Source organism: Erinaceus europaeus, chromosome 4 (assembly GCF_950295315.1).
Source record: "Erinaceus europaeus chromosome 4, mEriEur2.1, whole genome shotgun sequence".
NCBI classification, from domain to species: domain Eukaryota; kingdom Metazoa; phylum Chordata; class Mammalia; order Eulipotyphla; family Erinaceidae; genus Erinaceus; species Erinaceus europaeus.
This window is the reverse complement of record NC_080165.1, coordinates 74,593,800-74,607,234: the sequence shown is the minus strand read 5'-3', so window position 1 is coordinate 74,607,234 and position 13,435 is coordinate 74,593,800. Positions and strand designations below refer to the sequence as shown.

The following is a 13,435-nucleotide window of genomic DNA, read 5'->3' as shown; positions in this document are numbered from 1 at the left end:
TTTAAGTTCAAGTAGGTAAAAGGAATCTTGCAGTGTGCGATACTATTATTCCTAAAATACAATTATCTGAGATAAGTGAAAGCTCAGTTAATTGTGGAATGTTGGGTGTTTAGCACACTCAGCTTTCTTTAGGACATTAAGATACAATTTACAAATATTTGCTTTTTTAGGTTGAAGGAATAACAGTCTTGGGTTTTGCGTGTGACTTGAATAACAGTCTGAGATTTTGCAAGTGACCTAAACCGATCCAGTATTATTTATTCTATACTGAACAGATTTCATTCCATTTCCATCTTAATCTGAAACTTATTCTTCCTTTTAATTCTGTGAGCCCTCATAGCATCTATGCCCAGTAGACACATTTGCTGATATAAACATATCAGTTGAGGGAAAAGTTTAATTTTAAAGTTCTATTTTCCTGCAGCAATGATCAACTCCTGTTTTTGAGTGTGTATGTGCATCACAATGTCTATTTTTTAAATTTACTTATAAAATAAAAAATATCAACCAGACCATAGGATAAGAGGGGTACAATTCTCACTACTAGAGTTCTGTATCCTATCCCCTCCCTTGAAAGCTCTTCTATTCTTTATCTCTCTGGGATCATGAACCCAAGATCCTTATGGGGTACAGAAGGTGGAAGGCTGGGCTTCCATAACTGCTTCTCTGCTGAACATGGGCATTGGCAGATTGATCCTTACTCGCAGCCTGTCTCTTTCCCTTGTGGGGCAGGACTTCTGGGGAGGCAGGGCTGCAGGACACATTGATGAGGTCATCTGCCCAGGGAAGTCAGGTTGGTGACATGGTAGTATCTGCAACTTGGTGGCTGGAAAATCATTAAGAGGGAATTGGGCTGTAGCGCAGCAGGTTAATTGCAGGTGGCGCAAAGCACAAGGACCGGTGTAAGGATCCCGGTTCAAGCCCCCAGCTCCCCACCTGCAGGGGAGTCGCATCACAAGCGGTGAAGCAGGTCTGCAGATGTCTTTCTCTCCCCCTCTCTGTCTTCCCCTCTTCTCTCCATTTCTCTCTGTCCCATCCAACAACAATGACATCAATGGTGACTACAACAATAACCACAACAATAAAACAGCAAGGGCAACAAAAGGGAATAAATAAATAATAAAATAAATTTAAAAAAAAAGAAAAGCATTAAGATACAAAGCAGAACAAATTGTTTAATAATCAGGAACCTAATCGCAAGAATATAGCAGATGAGATTTGGGGTCTCCATTTTGAAAAAAGCTAGCAGGTCTATTTTAGGTATATTCCAAGGGGCCCAAAACTTTATTGATTTTTGCCTGAGTCAGACACCTAACATGTAGGTGGACCGAAGGTATTGTCTGGGGAGATGGTGTCAGAGTTGGAAATAGGACTAGAAAGCTGGATCAGGGCAGAAAGTAGCTCCCAAATATGGTATAAGTATGTAAATATTGTTAACTGTAAACCCAATAATTTTAATCTGAGGCCCAGATTCAGCACAGGAGCCTGTGTAACTTCTTCATCCCTGTAGGTCTGAGCTCACATTCTGCGGTCATAGCTAGGAACATTCTAGGCTGCACTCATTGCAGGACCCATCTTCCCCAAGTGGCAGAGTATGTTGACCCAACCTTCCTTTAGAAAATGGGACAGTCTTTACCATTGTTGATCCAAATGGAGGGCCCACAAAAGGGTTCATTATGTTGTTCCTGACAGAGATGACCAGTGACAGTAGAGAAAGAGATCTATTAAGAGGTCTAGGCCCATCTTTGTGCACAAGGCATAACAAAAATGGAATACACAGTTTAAAAATATGACCAAAGTTATGTACTAATTTGGCAGTTTTCATCTGAATTGAATAAAAATTTAAAAATCAGTCTATACATTTGAGATACTGAGGGAACAAGTAAACGTTTTATTTCTTTTTACCAGAGCACTGCTCAGCTGTGGCTTATGGTGGGGCAGGGGAATTGAACCTGGGACTTTGGAACCTCAGGTGCAAGAGTCTCTTTGAATCACCATTATGTTATCTATCACTGCGCAGAAGGTAAACTTTTCAATGCCATATGGTATCAGGAAAAAAAGGTCAAAGATAAAATTCAAAGTTGATACAGTCAAGAAGAAATTCCTCAGTAGAAGTGTGGCAGAAGACAGCAAACATATTAATAATATATGAAGACTCCTGCTGATACAAAGGTTTCCTTATCACAATGATCTATTCTCCACCTGAAGGTACAAGTTAAATGAGGTGAACAGGTTCTAAAAACAGCATGTTTAGATTCAAAATCCTGCCTCTAAACAGCTTCAGGGCCTTTACAAATCACTTCCAGATACTTCCAGCAAACTATAAAGCAGAGACACTGATTATACCAATCAGAGGTAAAATGACTATTAGATTCAGGATACACACACACACACACACACACACACACACACACACGCACGCACCAGAGTTTACTACAGAACTATATTTATGTCTAATTATCAGTGTGGGGTAAGGTGGAAGGAATTAGTATTTCATGGTTGTTGTTAACTTTCTAGTCCTATTTCCAACTCGGACACCATATCCCCAGACAATACCTTCGGTCTACCTACATGTTAGGTGTCTGGCTCAGGCAAACATTAATAAAGTTTTGGGCCCCTTGGAATATACCTAAAATAGACCTGCTAGCTTTTTCCAAAATGGAGACCCCAAATCTCATCAGCTATATTCTTTAAAACATTTTTTTAAATTTCTTTTCATTTTTATTATTGGATAGAGACAGAAAGAAACTGAGGGGAGGGACAGAGAGGAAAGAGACAGTAAGACACATGCAGCCCTGCTTCACCACTTGTGAAGCTTTCCCTCTGCAGGTGGGGACCAAGGGCTTGAACCTGGGTCCTTTTGCACAGTAATGTGTGTGCTTAACCAGGTGCGCCACCTCCTAGCCTCAGCTATATTCTTGCCTTTAGGTTCCTGATTATGAAACAATTTGTTCTGCTTTATATCTTAATGTTTTTCTAGCTACCAAGTTGCAGATACTACCATATCACCAACCTGACTTCCCTGGGCAGATAACTTAATTTAATTTTATGTATTAATATATGCAGAACCCTAAGTGGAATTTCCTGGCCCATAGTTAGTGCTTAATTGCTGTTAACTGTAATTTTCTTATGTCTGTGGTAAATTTAACCCTAACACTAATTTAACGTTAATATAATACCCCTCAAAGCAGGTATGAACAATTGCCTATCACTTTATTTCTGTGAATTGGAAATCTACTTAACTTACCTATCTACCAAACTATGGACTAGTATAACTGTGTTTTGGGTGGAAAATTCAAGAATTATGTAAAAGTTGAACTTCATACTTCAGTGGAACTGAAAACTAAATGTAGAAAAATGTGGTATTCTAATTTATACATACTAAGTAAATATGTCACCAGGGTCCAAAAGGCTTAAACAGACTTATCAGGAATAACATTAAATATTGTTATTTAATGTTAAAATACTAAATAATGTTATTTAATGTTAAATAACATTAAAATTAAACTTTTCCCACAACTGATATGTTTATATCAGCAAATGTGTCTACTGGCCATGGATGCTATGAGGGCTCACAGAATTAAATGGAAGAATAAGTTTTAGACTAAGATGGAAATGGAATGAAATCTGTTCAGTGTAGAATAAATAATACTGGATTGGCTTAAGTCACTTGCAAAATTTCAGACTGTTATTCAAGTCACACGCAAAACCCAAGACTGTTATTCCTTCAATTCTGCATTATTTTCAAGTACTACATGAATGCCATCTAGAATAGTTAAGTACTCAATGACACTGGTTCTTCTATTCTGCTTTTGTCGCATGCCTTAAAAGCAATTACTATTCTATTACTGTTCGCACAGTAGAAAATTTACCAGCTTGTAATTTAGAGGCAAGTGGAGTAGACAGAAGAAAGTGGAGTCACCTGCCATAGTTTCAAAAAAGCAGCAAACATTTAAACATATAAGCCTAGATATTTAAAAGGCACACATTCATTGCACTAAATAATCTGAAACAGTATCTCCATGTCTACTAATGAGAGAGAATAATCAGTAAAAAGGAAGGTGGAGGAAGAAGAATGGAAAAAAGGCATTAGGAAGAGGCAAAAGGAAGCATCTCTTAAATTCAAATTGCTATTTCTGGTCAATTAAAATGTCAAAATCCAAACAAAAACTGCTGTTTTCTAAAGAAAACTCTCAAAAATGAGCTATAACTCAAGTACTGTTCATACAGGAAGAGTAAAAAAAAGAGAGGGGTATACATTTAACTTATAGTCTAAGAAAATTCTCATATTTTTTCCAGATCTATGGCATGATGATTAATATGCTTTTAAAAGGGGGGATAAATAGACATGAGATAAATTTTTTAGAAAATTGGATTTTGTGATATATTTAAGATACTTTTTTAGGTTGCTTCAGATAAAAAAGATAATTACCTTACCTTACAGTAAGTAACTGTATGAAAGGTAGATCATGTCTTTTCAGGAATACAGAATTAGTTGTTTAGAGGAAAAAGTGCTATAAATTTGAATAGCTTTTGGACTGTGGCTCAGACAAGCCTCAGGTAAATGAATTGGAGAGAGAAGGGAGAATAAATATTTAGAAAGGAGCAGGAAAGGATTAAACCTCAACTTCTCCATCTTTCAGCACACAAACAGTTTAACAACATCTAATAAAAACCCCAAAAGGCCTCCAGCTCATTGCTTGCCAGGAACATCTTCAAAACGTTTCATTTAACTGAGTCCTTCCATGAGATCCTTATGTGTCTTAGTGATGGCCTACCTCCCAGAGTTACCTCATTAAATTTAAAGTAAACCTTATAAGTCTTTTTTCCCTTGCTACAAAAGTACTATTTTTTTTTTTAATCTTTCCATTGATTTCCAAAGGCAAAGCAACTTCAGCTGGAAAGCATCAGCTTTAAACTCAAGAAAGGGTGGGTTTACTTTTTCTTTTGAAGAACAGAATTATTATCAATTGTGTTATTGAAAATATGACTAGATAGAAAGTCCCATATATCTGTAGTGGTGGCATTTATTAAAGCAGTTGAAATCTTTTGCAAATAAGCTTTTCTGGGGAGCTAGATCAATAGGGTGCACAAGGAGGCAGGGTTACCTGTGATCCATTGTACAAACTCCCATCAATACAACTAGAAAAGCATGGGTATCTGAGATACAGGAAACCTGAAAATCCCTACCACTTTCTTCTCCAATGACAGCCATTTCTATAGCTGTTACTCACACTGAGCTTTATTTGCAAATGAATTTAGCTATTAACATACAATTGCTCCACACTAGTATTTCTTTCTTAGCAGCATAGATGAGTTGAAAGGTGAAACTGATAATTGCTTAGCTGTATGGAAAAGAAAGCACCATTTCAGTTACCAGGGAGGAATAACTGAACACAGGTAGCCTGTTTCGCCTTTAATTTAATTTGGAAAACTTTCATCTTTTACTTTCTTTCATTTGCAGCCAATGCTTAGTGAGGTAACTTGTACTTGGTTCAGTTTCCCCCTTTTATCTTATCTATTTAAACATCTACCATGGAAATTAGAAGTACTATGAATAAAAGATGAAGTCAGACATTCTTAAGTACTGTGAATTACTTAAAAACTAATTTGTATGTGTGCACAAGAAAAGTGCTGAGATATATGCTTTGGTCCTACAGCATCCTTGATCAGCATCTTTTTTTTTTTTTTTTTTTTCTCCTAAGAAGCTGCAATATTTAGATGTTTTACCTGGTCCTACTGCTGTTGAGGTCTGAAGTGACAGGAAGTACCTGAGGGAACACAGACACTGCTGCACCACACCAGAACACACATTCCCCAGGCACACCTGTGTACCTGGGGGAAGGAAACTTTTGCACAGGAAATGGGAATGGTAACAGGTGTGGGCGTGGCTTAGAAAGGAGGTGAAGGTGGGGCTTGGATGTTTATATAAAAGTTTATATAAACTAGTCCTATGGACATAGCTCTCTCTCTGCCTACATGGACCTCCCATCAAATGAGTAAAGGCCTCTCCGGCTCTCTTAGGCTAAGTGTACTCCAACATGTTCTCAATTTTCCTGAATAAAGTTTAAAATTATTGAAAAATCCTGCTTTCTCCTCAATGCTTTGTTGAGTTTATGTGATGTTCCTTTAAACGCATGGAGGACAAACCTGGCCCAAATCCTCCCCCTCTCACCCATACAATAACTTTCCTCCAAAAGTGCATTGTCTAGACTGTGGTCCACATGGAGTCATTAATCCTAGAATTGGTATAGGACAGACCATTTCATTAATGTACAGAAATAAGAATACAGGGGGTCAGGTGGTAGCACAGCAGGTTAAGCGCACTTGGTGCAAGGACAGGCACAAGGACCCCAGTTTGAGCCTCCAGCTTCCCACCTGCAGGGAGTCGCTTTGCAGGCCGTGAGGCAGGTCTGCAGGTGTCTGTCTTTCTCTTCCCTTTCTGTCTTCCCCTCTTCTCTCTATTTCTCTCTGTCCTAGCCAACAACGAACGAAATCGACAACAATAATAACCACAACAAGGCTACAACAAGGGCAACAAAAGAGGAGGAAATGGCCTCCAGGAGCAGTGGATTCATGGTGCAGGCACTGAGCCCAGCAATAACCCTGGAGGCAAAAATAAATAAATAATAAAAAAGAAATAAGAATACATACTAATATGAAAATACTAAAAATCCTCTTTTACCAGAGCACTGCTAATCACTGGCTTCTGGTGGTGCTGAGGACTTTTTTTTTTTTTTTAATTTTTTTAAAAATTTCTTTATTGAGGAATTAATGTTTTACATTTAGCAGTAAATACAATAGTTTGTACATGCATAACATTTTTCAGTTTTCCATATAACAATACAACGTCCACTAGGTCCTCTGTCATCCTTCTTGAACCTGTATTCTACCCCCCCCAACCCCAACCCCAACCCCAACCCCAACCCCAACCCCAACCCCAACCCATTTTTTTTTGCCTCCAGGGTTATTGCCCGGGCTCTGTGTCTGCACCAGGAATCCACTGCTCCTGGAGGCCATTTTTCTCCTTTTTTTTTTTTTGTTACCCTGGATGTTTTACCACTGCTGTGGTCATTATTATCGTTGTTATTGCTGTCATCATTGTTGGATAGGACAGAGAAAAATGGAGAGAGGAGGGGAAGACAGAGAGAGGGAGAGAAAGCTAAGACACCTGCAGGCCTGCCTCACCGTATGTGAAGCGACTCCACTACAGGTGGGGAGCTGGGGGCTCAAACCCCCATCTTTCTGATGGTCCTTGTGCTTTGCGCCAAATGCGCGGAACCTACTGCTCTACCGCCCCACCCCCGCACAGGTATATTTTAGTTCATCACCTTGTTTCAGGAGATACCAAAGGACTTCTTATAAAGGACACAGACACACACACACACACACACACACACACACACACATATATATAATGGTTTACAAATTAAATAATGGTTTACAAATTAGTGGTTTAATGGTTTACAAATAATGGTTTACAAATAATGGTTTACAAATAATGGTTTACAAATTAGTAATGGTTTTACAAATTAATGGAAAATAATGGTTTACAAATTAGTTGTCACATGGTACAATTACTCACCCTTCTGTGATAGATCTGTTGCAACAAGGCCAAGGCATGGGGTGGGGAGCTGCAGGAGAGGTCTGAGAGGGCATTGAGGACCCAGAGCCCATGGTTCTGGGACTTAAATGGTGGAGGACTTAAATCTGTGGTGGGATGGGTACGCAGATACCTAATTAAAAATTTAAAAAAATATTTATTTATTTATTCCCTTTTGTTGCCCTTTGCTTTATTGATGTCGTTATTGTTGGATAGGACAGAGAGAAATGGAGAGAGGAGGGGAAGACAGAGAGGGTAAGAGAAAGATAGACACCTGCAGACCTGCTTCACTGCTTGTGAAGTGACTGCCCTGCAGGTGGGGAGCTGGGGGTTGAAACTGGGATGTTTAATCTGGTCCTTGTGCTTTGCTCTACATGTGCTTAATCCGCTGCGCTACCACCCAACTCCCATCTAATTAAAATTTTAAAAAAATATTTATTTCCATTTCCTTTTTGTTGCCTTTGTTTTTATTGTTGTTGGAGTTATTATTGTTGTTGTTATTGATGTCGTCGTTGTTGGATAGGACAGAGAGAAATGGAGAAAGGACGGGAAGACCGAGAGGGGGAGAGAAAGATCTTTAAGCCGGTCCTTGTGCTTTGCTCCACATGCACTTAACCTGCTGCGCTACCACCCAACTCCCACCTAATTAAAATTTTTAAGAGTTGAGTTCTACTTGCCTTGCAAGGAAAAGGATGTATTATATCAGGGACACATGAAAGTATCAACAAAGATGTCTGATGAATATATGCCTATCTATTAAAAATACTGTAGAAAGGGATGAATTAAATAATTACTTTCTGGGCATAACCTCTATAGAATTAAAATTCTAAGTGGATTATGCTTTAAAAAATCCTTTCTGTTGTATCTTATACTTGGCACCACTCTGTAAAAAAAAAGCACTTTGTTATGGACATGACTTGGGTTTGAGCCTGGCCCCCACCACACTGATAGAAGCTCTAGTGTTGTGGTGTCTTCCCGTCTGGAAAAAGCTGATCTGAGGTGGTGAAGTACCAGTGATAACCAAAACAAAAAAATAAACAACAACAACAAAAGCCTCTCTTAAGGTTTTAAAAAGTTCTTCATTATTTCCAATTGAAATTGAAAGTCTTACAGATTTTTTGCCGACATTTTCCTCTTGACCAATAATGTTTTCTTTCTTTTTTTCCCTCTTGCTCTCTTTTCTTTCTATTTCTCTCCTCCCAACTATGAACCAAAGGAAAAAATCCACTAGATTCTTCTGTTGCTTAATTTATACCACCAACAAACCTTCCATTCAGCTTGGGGAGCATCAAAGAAATTATTCTACTGCGTATGTGTGCCAACTCTTCCACTTATCTAACACATCAACAGGCTAGAAGCTGAGAATAAAGTGAAAAATCATGCCTCCTTTGCAGTCCACCTCCATAGAAGGTTAATGAAGATATGCACTTACGCAAGACTACACGCATTCACAGGTCATACAGCTTCCAAGTTGTAGAAGGAAAAGAAAAACACCCCTGGGATTTAAAATCATAGTGCACTGAAATGTAAAAGCTTTTGCTACAAAATATTAACCTTGTGTTTGGGGAGAAAGACTACATTAAGAGGTTCAAAATAGGAGATGAAGCACAACAAATATCAGACAACAGTTTTATCTCAGTATTAACAAAGACTACCATACATCGCCAGCTTATTTATTCCTCCTGAAGAAACATGAAAGGGCTACATAGTTAAAGAAAAGGTGCTTACTAAGCCTTTTATTCATGAAGGAATAATGAAGGCTGAATAGAGATGGAGGCGGCAAATGTCCTTACGAAATGTTATTTCTTTTTTAACCACAGAGGCAAGAAAATTAAACTAGAAGGGTAGAGAGTAATTCTATCTTCAGAGCAACAAAGTCAAACTAAGACATTAGGATGGACGTATGGGAAATGTGTTTACTAAACAAGGTCTGTCCGGTTTACTGCAGGGGTGGTGGCGTGCGCTGATGGAGTCTTGCTAATGGCAAGATATCAAGGAATCTGGGGGTAGGGGAATGCATTAGTCTCACAGGATGTCAAAGAAGTCAACCCCCCCCCCCATACACATAGGTGTATGAGGAAGAAGAAAACTGACAACTTGTAACCCAATCTCATTTGCTCAATAATACAGAGACAGCAAATATTAGCCTCAAGTTATAACACCTGTTTTAATCCCTGCAGGCTCTATGCACGTGTAAAGCAAGCCATCTAAAATGAAGGGCTGGGGGCTGCACCTATTGCCAGCACCGTTAGGATGCACGGGTCCTGTTTGAGAGTGACCTGGCTAATGTGCCAAAACAAAGAAACCCGTAGGAAACGGAGCTGGGCAGCCTAGCTGATAACCTCTGCAGACAGCAGACAGAACCATGGGGGTAGAATAGTCTCAAATCATTGGCCAGTGTTGCTATGAAAAGGAGGTAATTTTCAGAGTCAGAAAGGGTTTTTGCGCAGGTATGGGTAGAAGCCCACACAAGTCAGTATTTTCACTAAGAACTATTTGCCGACCTACACAGTTAAAGGCATGGAGATTTGTCTCTGGGCTGATTTTTGGTTGCCATTTCCACTGTCCTCCTCACATGGCTTGAGATTTATACCTTGTGCATTAACAAGCCTTTTTTTTTGGGGGGGGGGAGATATCCTAAGTCAGCCCCAAGTCAGCGTGCAGGGTCCCCAGCCCGCTCCATACACTGGCCTGAGCCCGGCTCCCAGAAGCTATTCCCGCACCTTGCACATGTGCTCCTCCTGCAAAGGCTCGGAACTAGATTCCCTCCTCCCCAGAACAACTGCGCTCCTCCAGCCCCCTGGGAAGCGTCCCGTTCCCCCCCCCCCCCCCGCCAACAGGGTCATAAGGGACTGTCCACAACCAGTGCTCCACCTGGAACCCCGAATAAGCCCAAGCAAAGTAAGAAGTCAGAAAGTGGAGCTTCCGCATTTGGGGACCCCTGACTACAACCTGCGCGGCCCCGAAGTCCCAATCCGCTCTCTCCAGCCTTTCCCACCTCCCAACCCGGGTTGGGGAGGACGGCCGCTACCTCCTGAAAGAGCTCCAGGCTGTAGGTGTTGTCGTCGTCGGCGAAGAAGAGCACCCCGGGCTGAGCGCGCTGATGCAGGAGCAGGTGCTGGTGCCTCTGGCGCAGCCACGCGAGGCCCGCGTTGCGCTGCTCGGTGGCGCGCGGCAGCCCGGGCCGCTTGTAGCGCCGCGGCGTGGGCACGTGCAGGTGCGTGCTGGGCAGCCCGGCCCGCGCCAGGAAGCGGCTCACCAGCTCGCTGCGCGCCGCCGCGTCCTCCACCACGATCCAGTGCAGCTGCGCCACCTGGCGGAAAGTGTTGGCCAGGCGGGTTAGTTCGGCTTTCTGCACCGGGCGACTGTAGGTGGGCGTGATGGCATAGATGGTGGGCAGCTGCGGCTCGGGCTGAGCTTGAGACCGAGACTCGTTGAGCTTTTCTAAACCGCGCCCGGGGCGGCCGTCAGGGCGGCTCCTGCGAAGCGGGATTCTGGCACCCCCGCGGCCCCCGGCGTAGGGAGAGAAGTAGGGGCGCGGGGTTAATGGGGGCGCAGGCCTGCGCGTGTCCACGTCGAGCATAATGATGACGATGAGGATCCAGGGCAGGAGGATAAAGAAGCGGCTGAACAGCATGGACTTCATGATGCGCTCTCTCCCGGCCTCTCGGTCACCTCCGAAAAAGGGGCGAGCCGGGGGAACCCAACGCAGTTTGGACGGCCGCGGCGTTTGCACTCAGGAAGCCGCTGCTGGTGCGCTCTCCATGGGGTCGAGGGCGACGCAGGGACCCGGAGCCGCGGGGTTCAACGCCCAAGTCTGGAAGGTTAGCGCAGGTGCCAAGGAAGCTGGGGCTACAGGGAATGCAGGCGAGGGCTGTCTCCCCACTCTGTGAGCAGGCGGGAAGCGGGACTCGGTCCAGGTGCACGCTGCTGGCTCCGGAGTTGTGCCAAGCGCTCAGAAAGCAATGATGCCCAGTGCGCGCTTTCCGAAGAATGGGAGCTGCTCCCTGTCCCGAGGCGCGGCGAGCAAAGGGACCCCAACCGTGGTTCCCCAGATGCGCTTTCTGTGTGGCACCTTTGAGCGCGGGATGCAGATGCTGGGAGCTTTCCTTCGTCACATCCTAGCCAGGGCTGCGAGGTCCCGGAGGGGGTCCCCAGTTTTGTTGGCGCGCCGCAGCAGAAGCCTGCGCTCCTGTCCCTCGCCCTTTCTCTTCTCAGAACCTCTCCCGGCTCCGGCTGCGAGATCCCAAAACCTGGAAAGAAAGAAAAAGCGAGAGGGCGGGGGCGCTGCAGACTCCCAGCGTCCTCCCAGTCCGCCTGTGAGAAGACAGCTGTGCTGCCAGTGGCAGAGAGGGGCTGCGAGGGGGAGGCGGCTCTGCGCTGGTCTGAGCTGCTCGCGGCTGCACCTTGCAAGGGAGGGGGGAGGGTCTCTGTGCGGCGGCGCGCTCTTCGGGTGCGGGTGTTTGCTGGCTGTCTTCTCTGCACACAATTAGTTTTCTGAAACACCGCAAGGTCTTGGGAGATGAGCCAGGAAAACCCACTCCCGTGGGGGAAAACTCGGCAATCTTAGGGTAAGAAGTGGAGAGAAGCGGGAGAGGGTAAAGGAGCCCTTCTCAGGCTCTCAGCCCCCCCCCCGTGTGTGTGTGTGTGTGTGTGTGTGTGTGTGTGTGGTGTACACAACTGGAGCAGGCAGACTCTCTCTCTCTCTCCCCCTCTCTCTCTCCCCCACCCCATTGCTTTCAGGGAAAGGTGGAAATCAATAGTAGCCCTGGGTGTGGTGTCACTCATAGGTGTTTGGTATGTAAGAGGCCCATAAGGACCGATCATTGGTTTTCACCTGACTGTAGTTAGATCACTGAAGAAAAATCCCTGAAACTCCAGCTAAGTAAGTTTAACTTGTTTTTCTTCAGTAATTTGGAGTCATAATCCCTCAGGGTTTATTGCCATCGCAATTATCTCCCTTTGGCCCTCTGAACGATCCTTTCAAGGAGACCTTGAAGTAGAGTAGCCTTATTTTCTGGATGAAGAAACAGACTGAGTTTTAAGTGATTTTTCAGAGGTGCGTGCTCAAGTGACCAAGCCCAAATAGAACGTGTGTCTTCCCAGGCTAGCGAGTGGCACCCACACATTGTGCCCTGCATAAGTCACTTGCCACACACCCTAGCTGATTGGTTGGCCCTCCTAGATATAAGCATCGTGCAGCCAAAATCAAACAGCATGCAATGCCATGCAAAAATATGATGGTATCTGGGAGAGAACAAGTAAACAGTTGAGCTTCTAGATGAGCCCCAAACTGTCAGTAAGGAAAGGAATCATGCTTACTTTAGAGTCATATCCCAGGAAAGTGCCTACAAAGCAGAAGGAAAGCCCTTCCCTTTCACCTAATTATTTCTATGTGAAATAATTTTCTGTTTGTATCTTCCTTTGGTTTTCCATCTTCCTCAGCTTTGTCCACAAATCTTTCCAAAATCGAGTTCTAAAAGTAGGCTGGGATGGAGAAGTCTGGGGCTAATGATGCCCCCACAGCCTAATTGTCACTGCTCCAGGTGTTGGCAGGTCAGCACATTACCCTCGCATCCTCAAAGTCTGAAGCCCAAGAATGAATATTATAGATGTGACACACCCCTCCTTCTCAAGGGCTAGTTGCTTCTGATCTCTCTGCATCACTCATACCTACTCTGAACTCTGCAGTTTAGTGCACCCTAAATACATGAAACAATCCCATTACTACCTTTTTTGTACCCTCAAGTTTTTTTTTTTTTTTTTTGCTAGTCCAATGGGCATCTGAGTATATACAACCTCAGCAAGCCATGTGCTTGTCAGACTTCAGGT

General features: G+C 43.4%; 1 protein-coding gene across 1 annotated transcript in view; it reads right to left on the bottom strand.

The window, feature by feature from the left end:
- B3GAT2 (beta-1,3-glucuronyltransferase 2) overlaps positions 1 to 11,956 on the bottom strand; it is a 95,069-nt gene extending 83,113 nt beyond the window's left edge. The window contains exon 1 of the mRNA XM_007529039.3: positions 10,635 to 11,956. Coding sequence (XP_007529101.1) covers positions 10,635 to 11,249 — 615 coding nt within the window. The 5' untranslated portion in view covers positions 11,250 to 11,956. The remainder of the gene's footprint in view (positions 1 to 10,634) is intronic.
- Between the last annotated feature and the right edge of the window lie 1,479 nt (positions 11,957 to 13,435).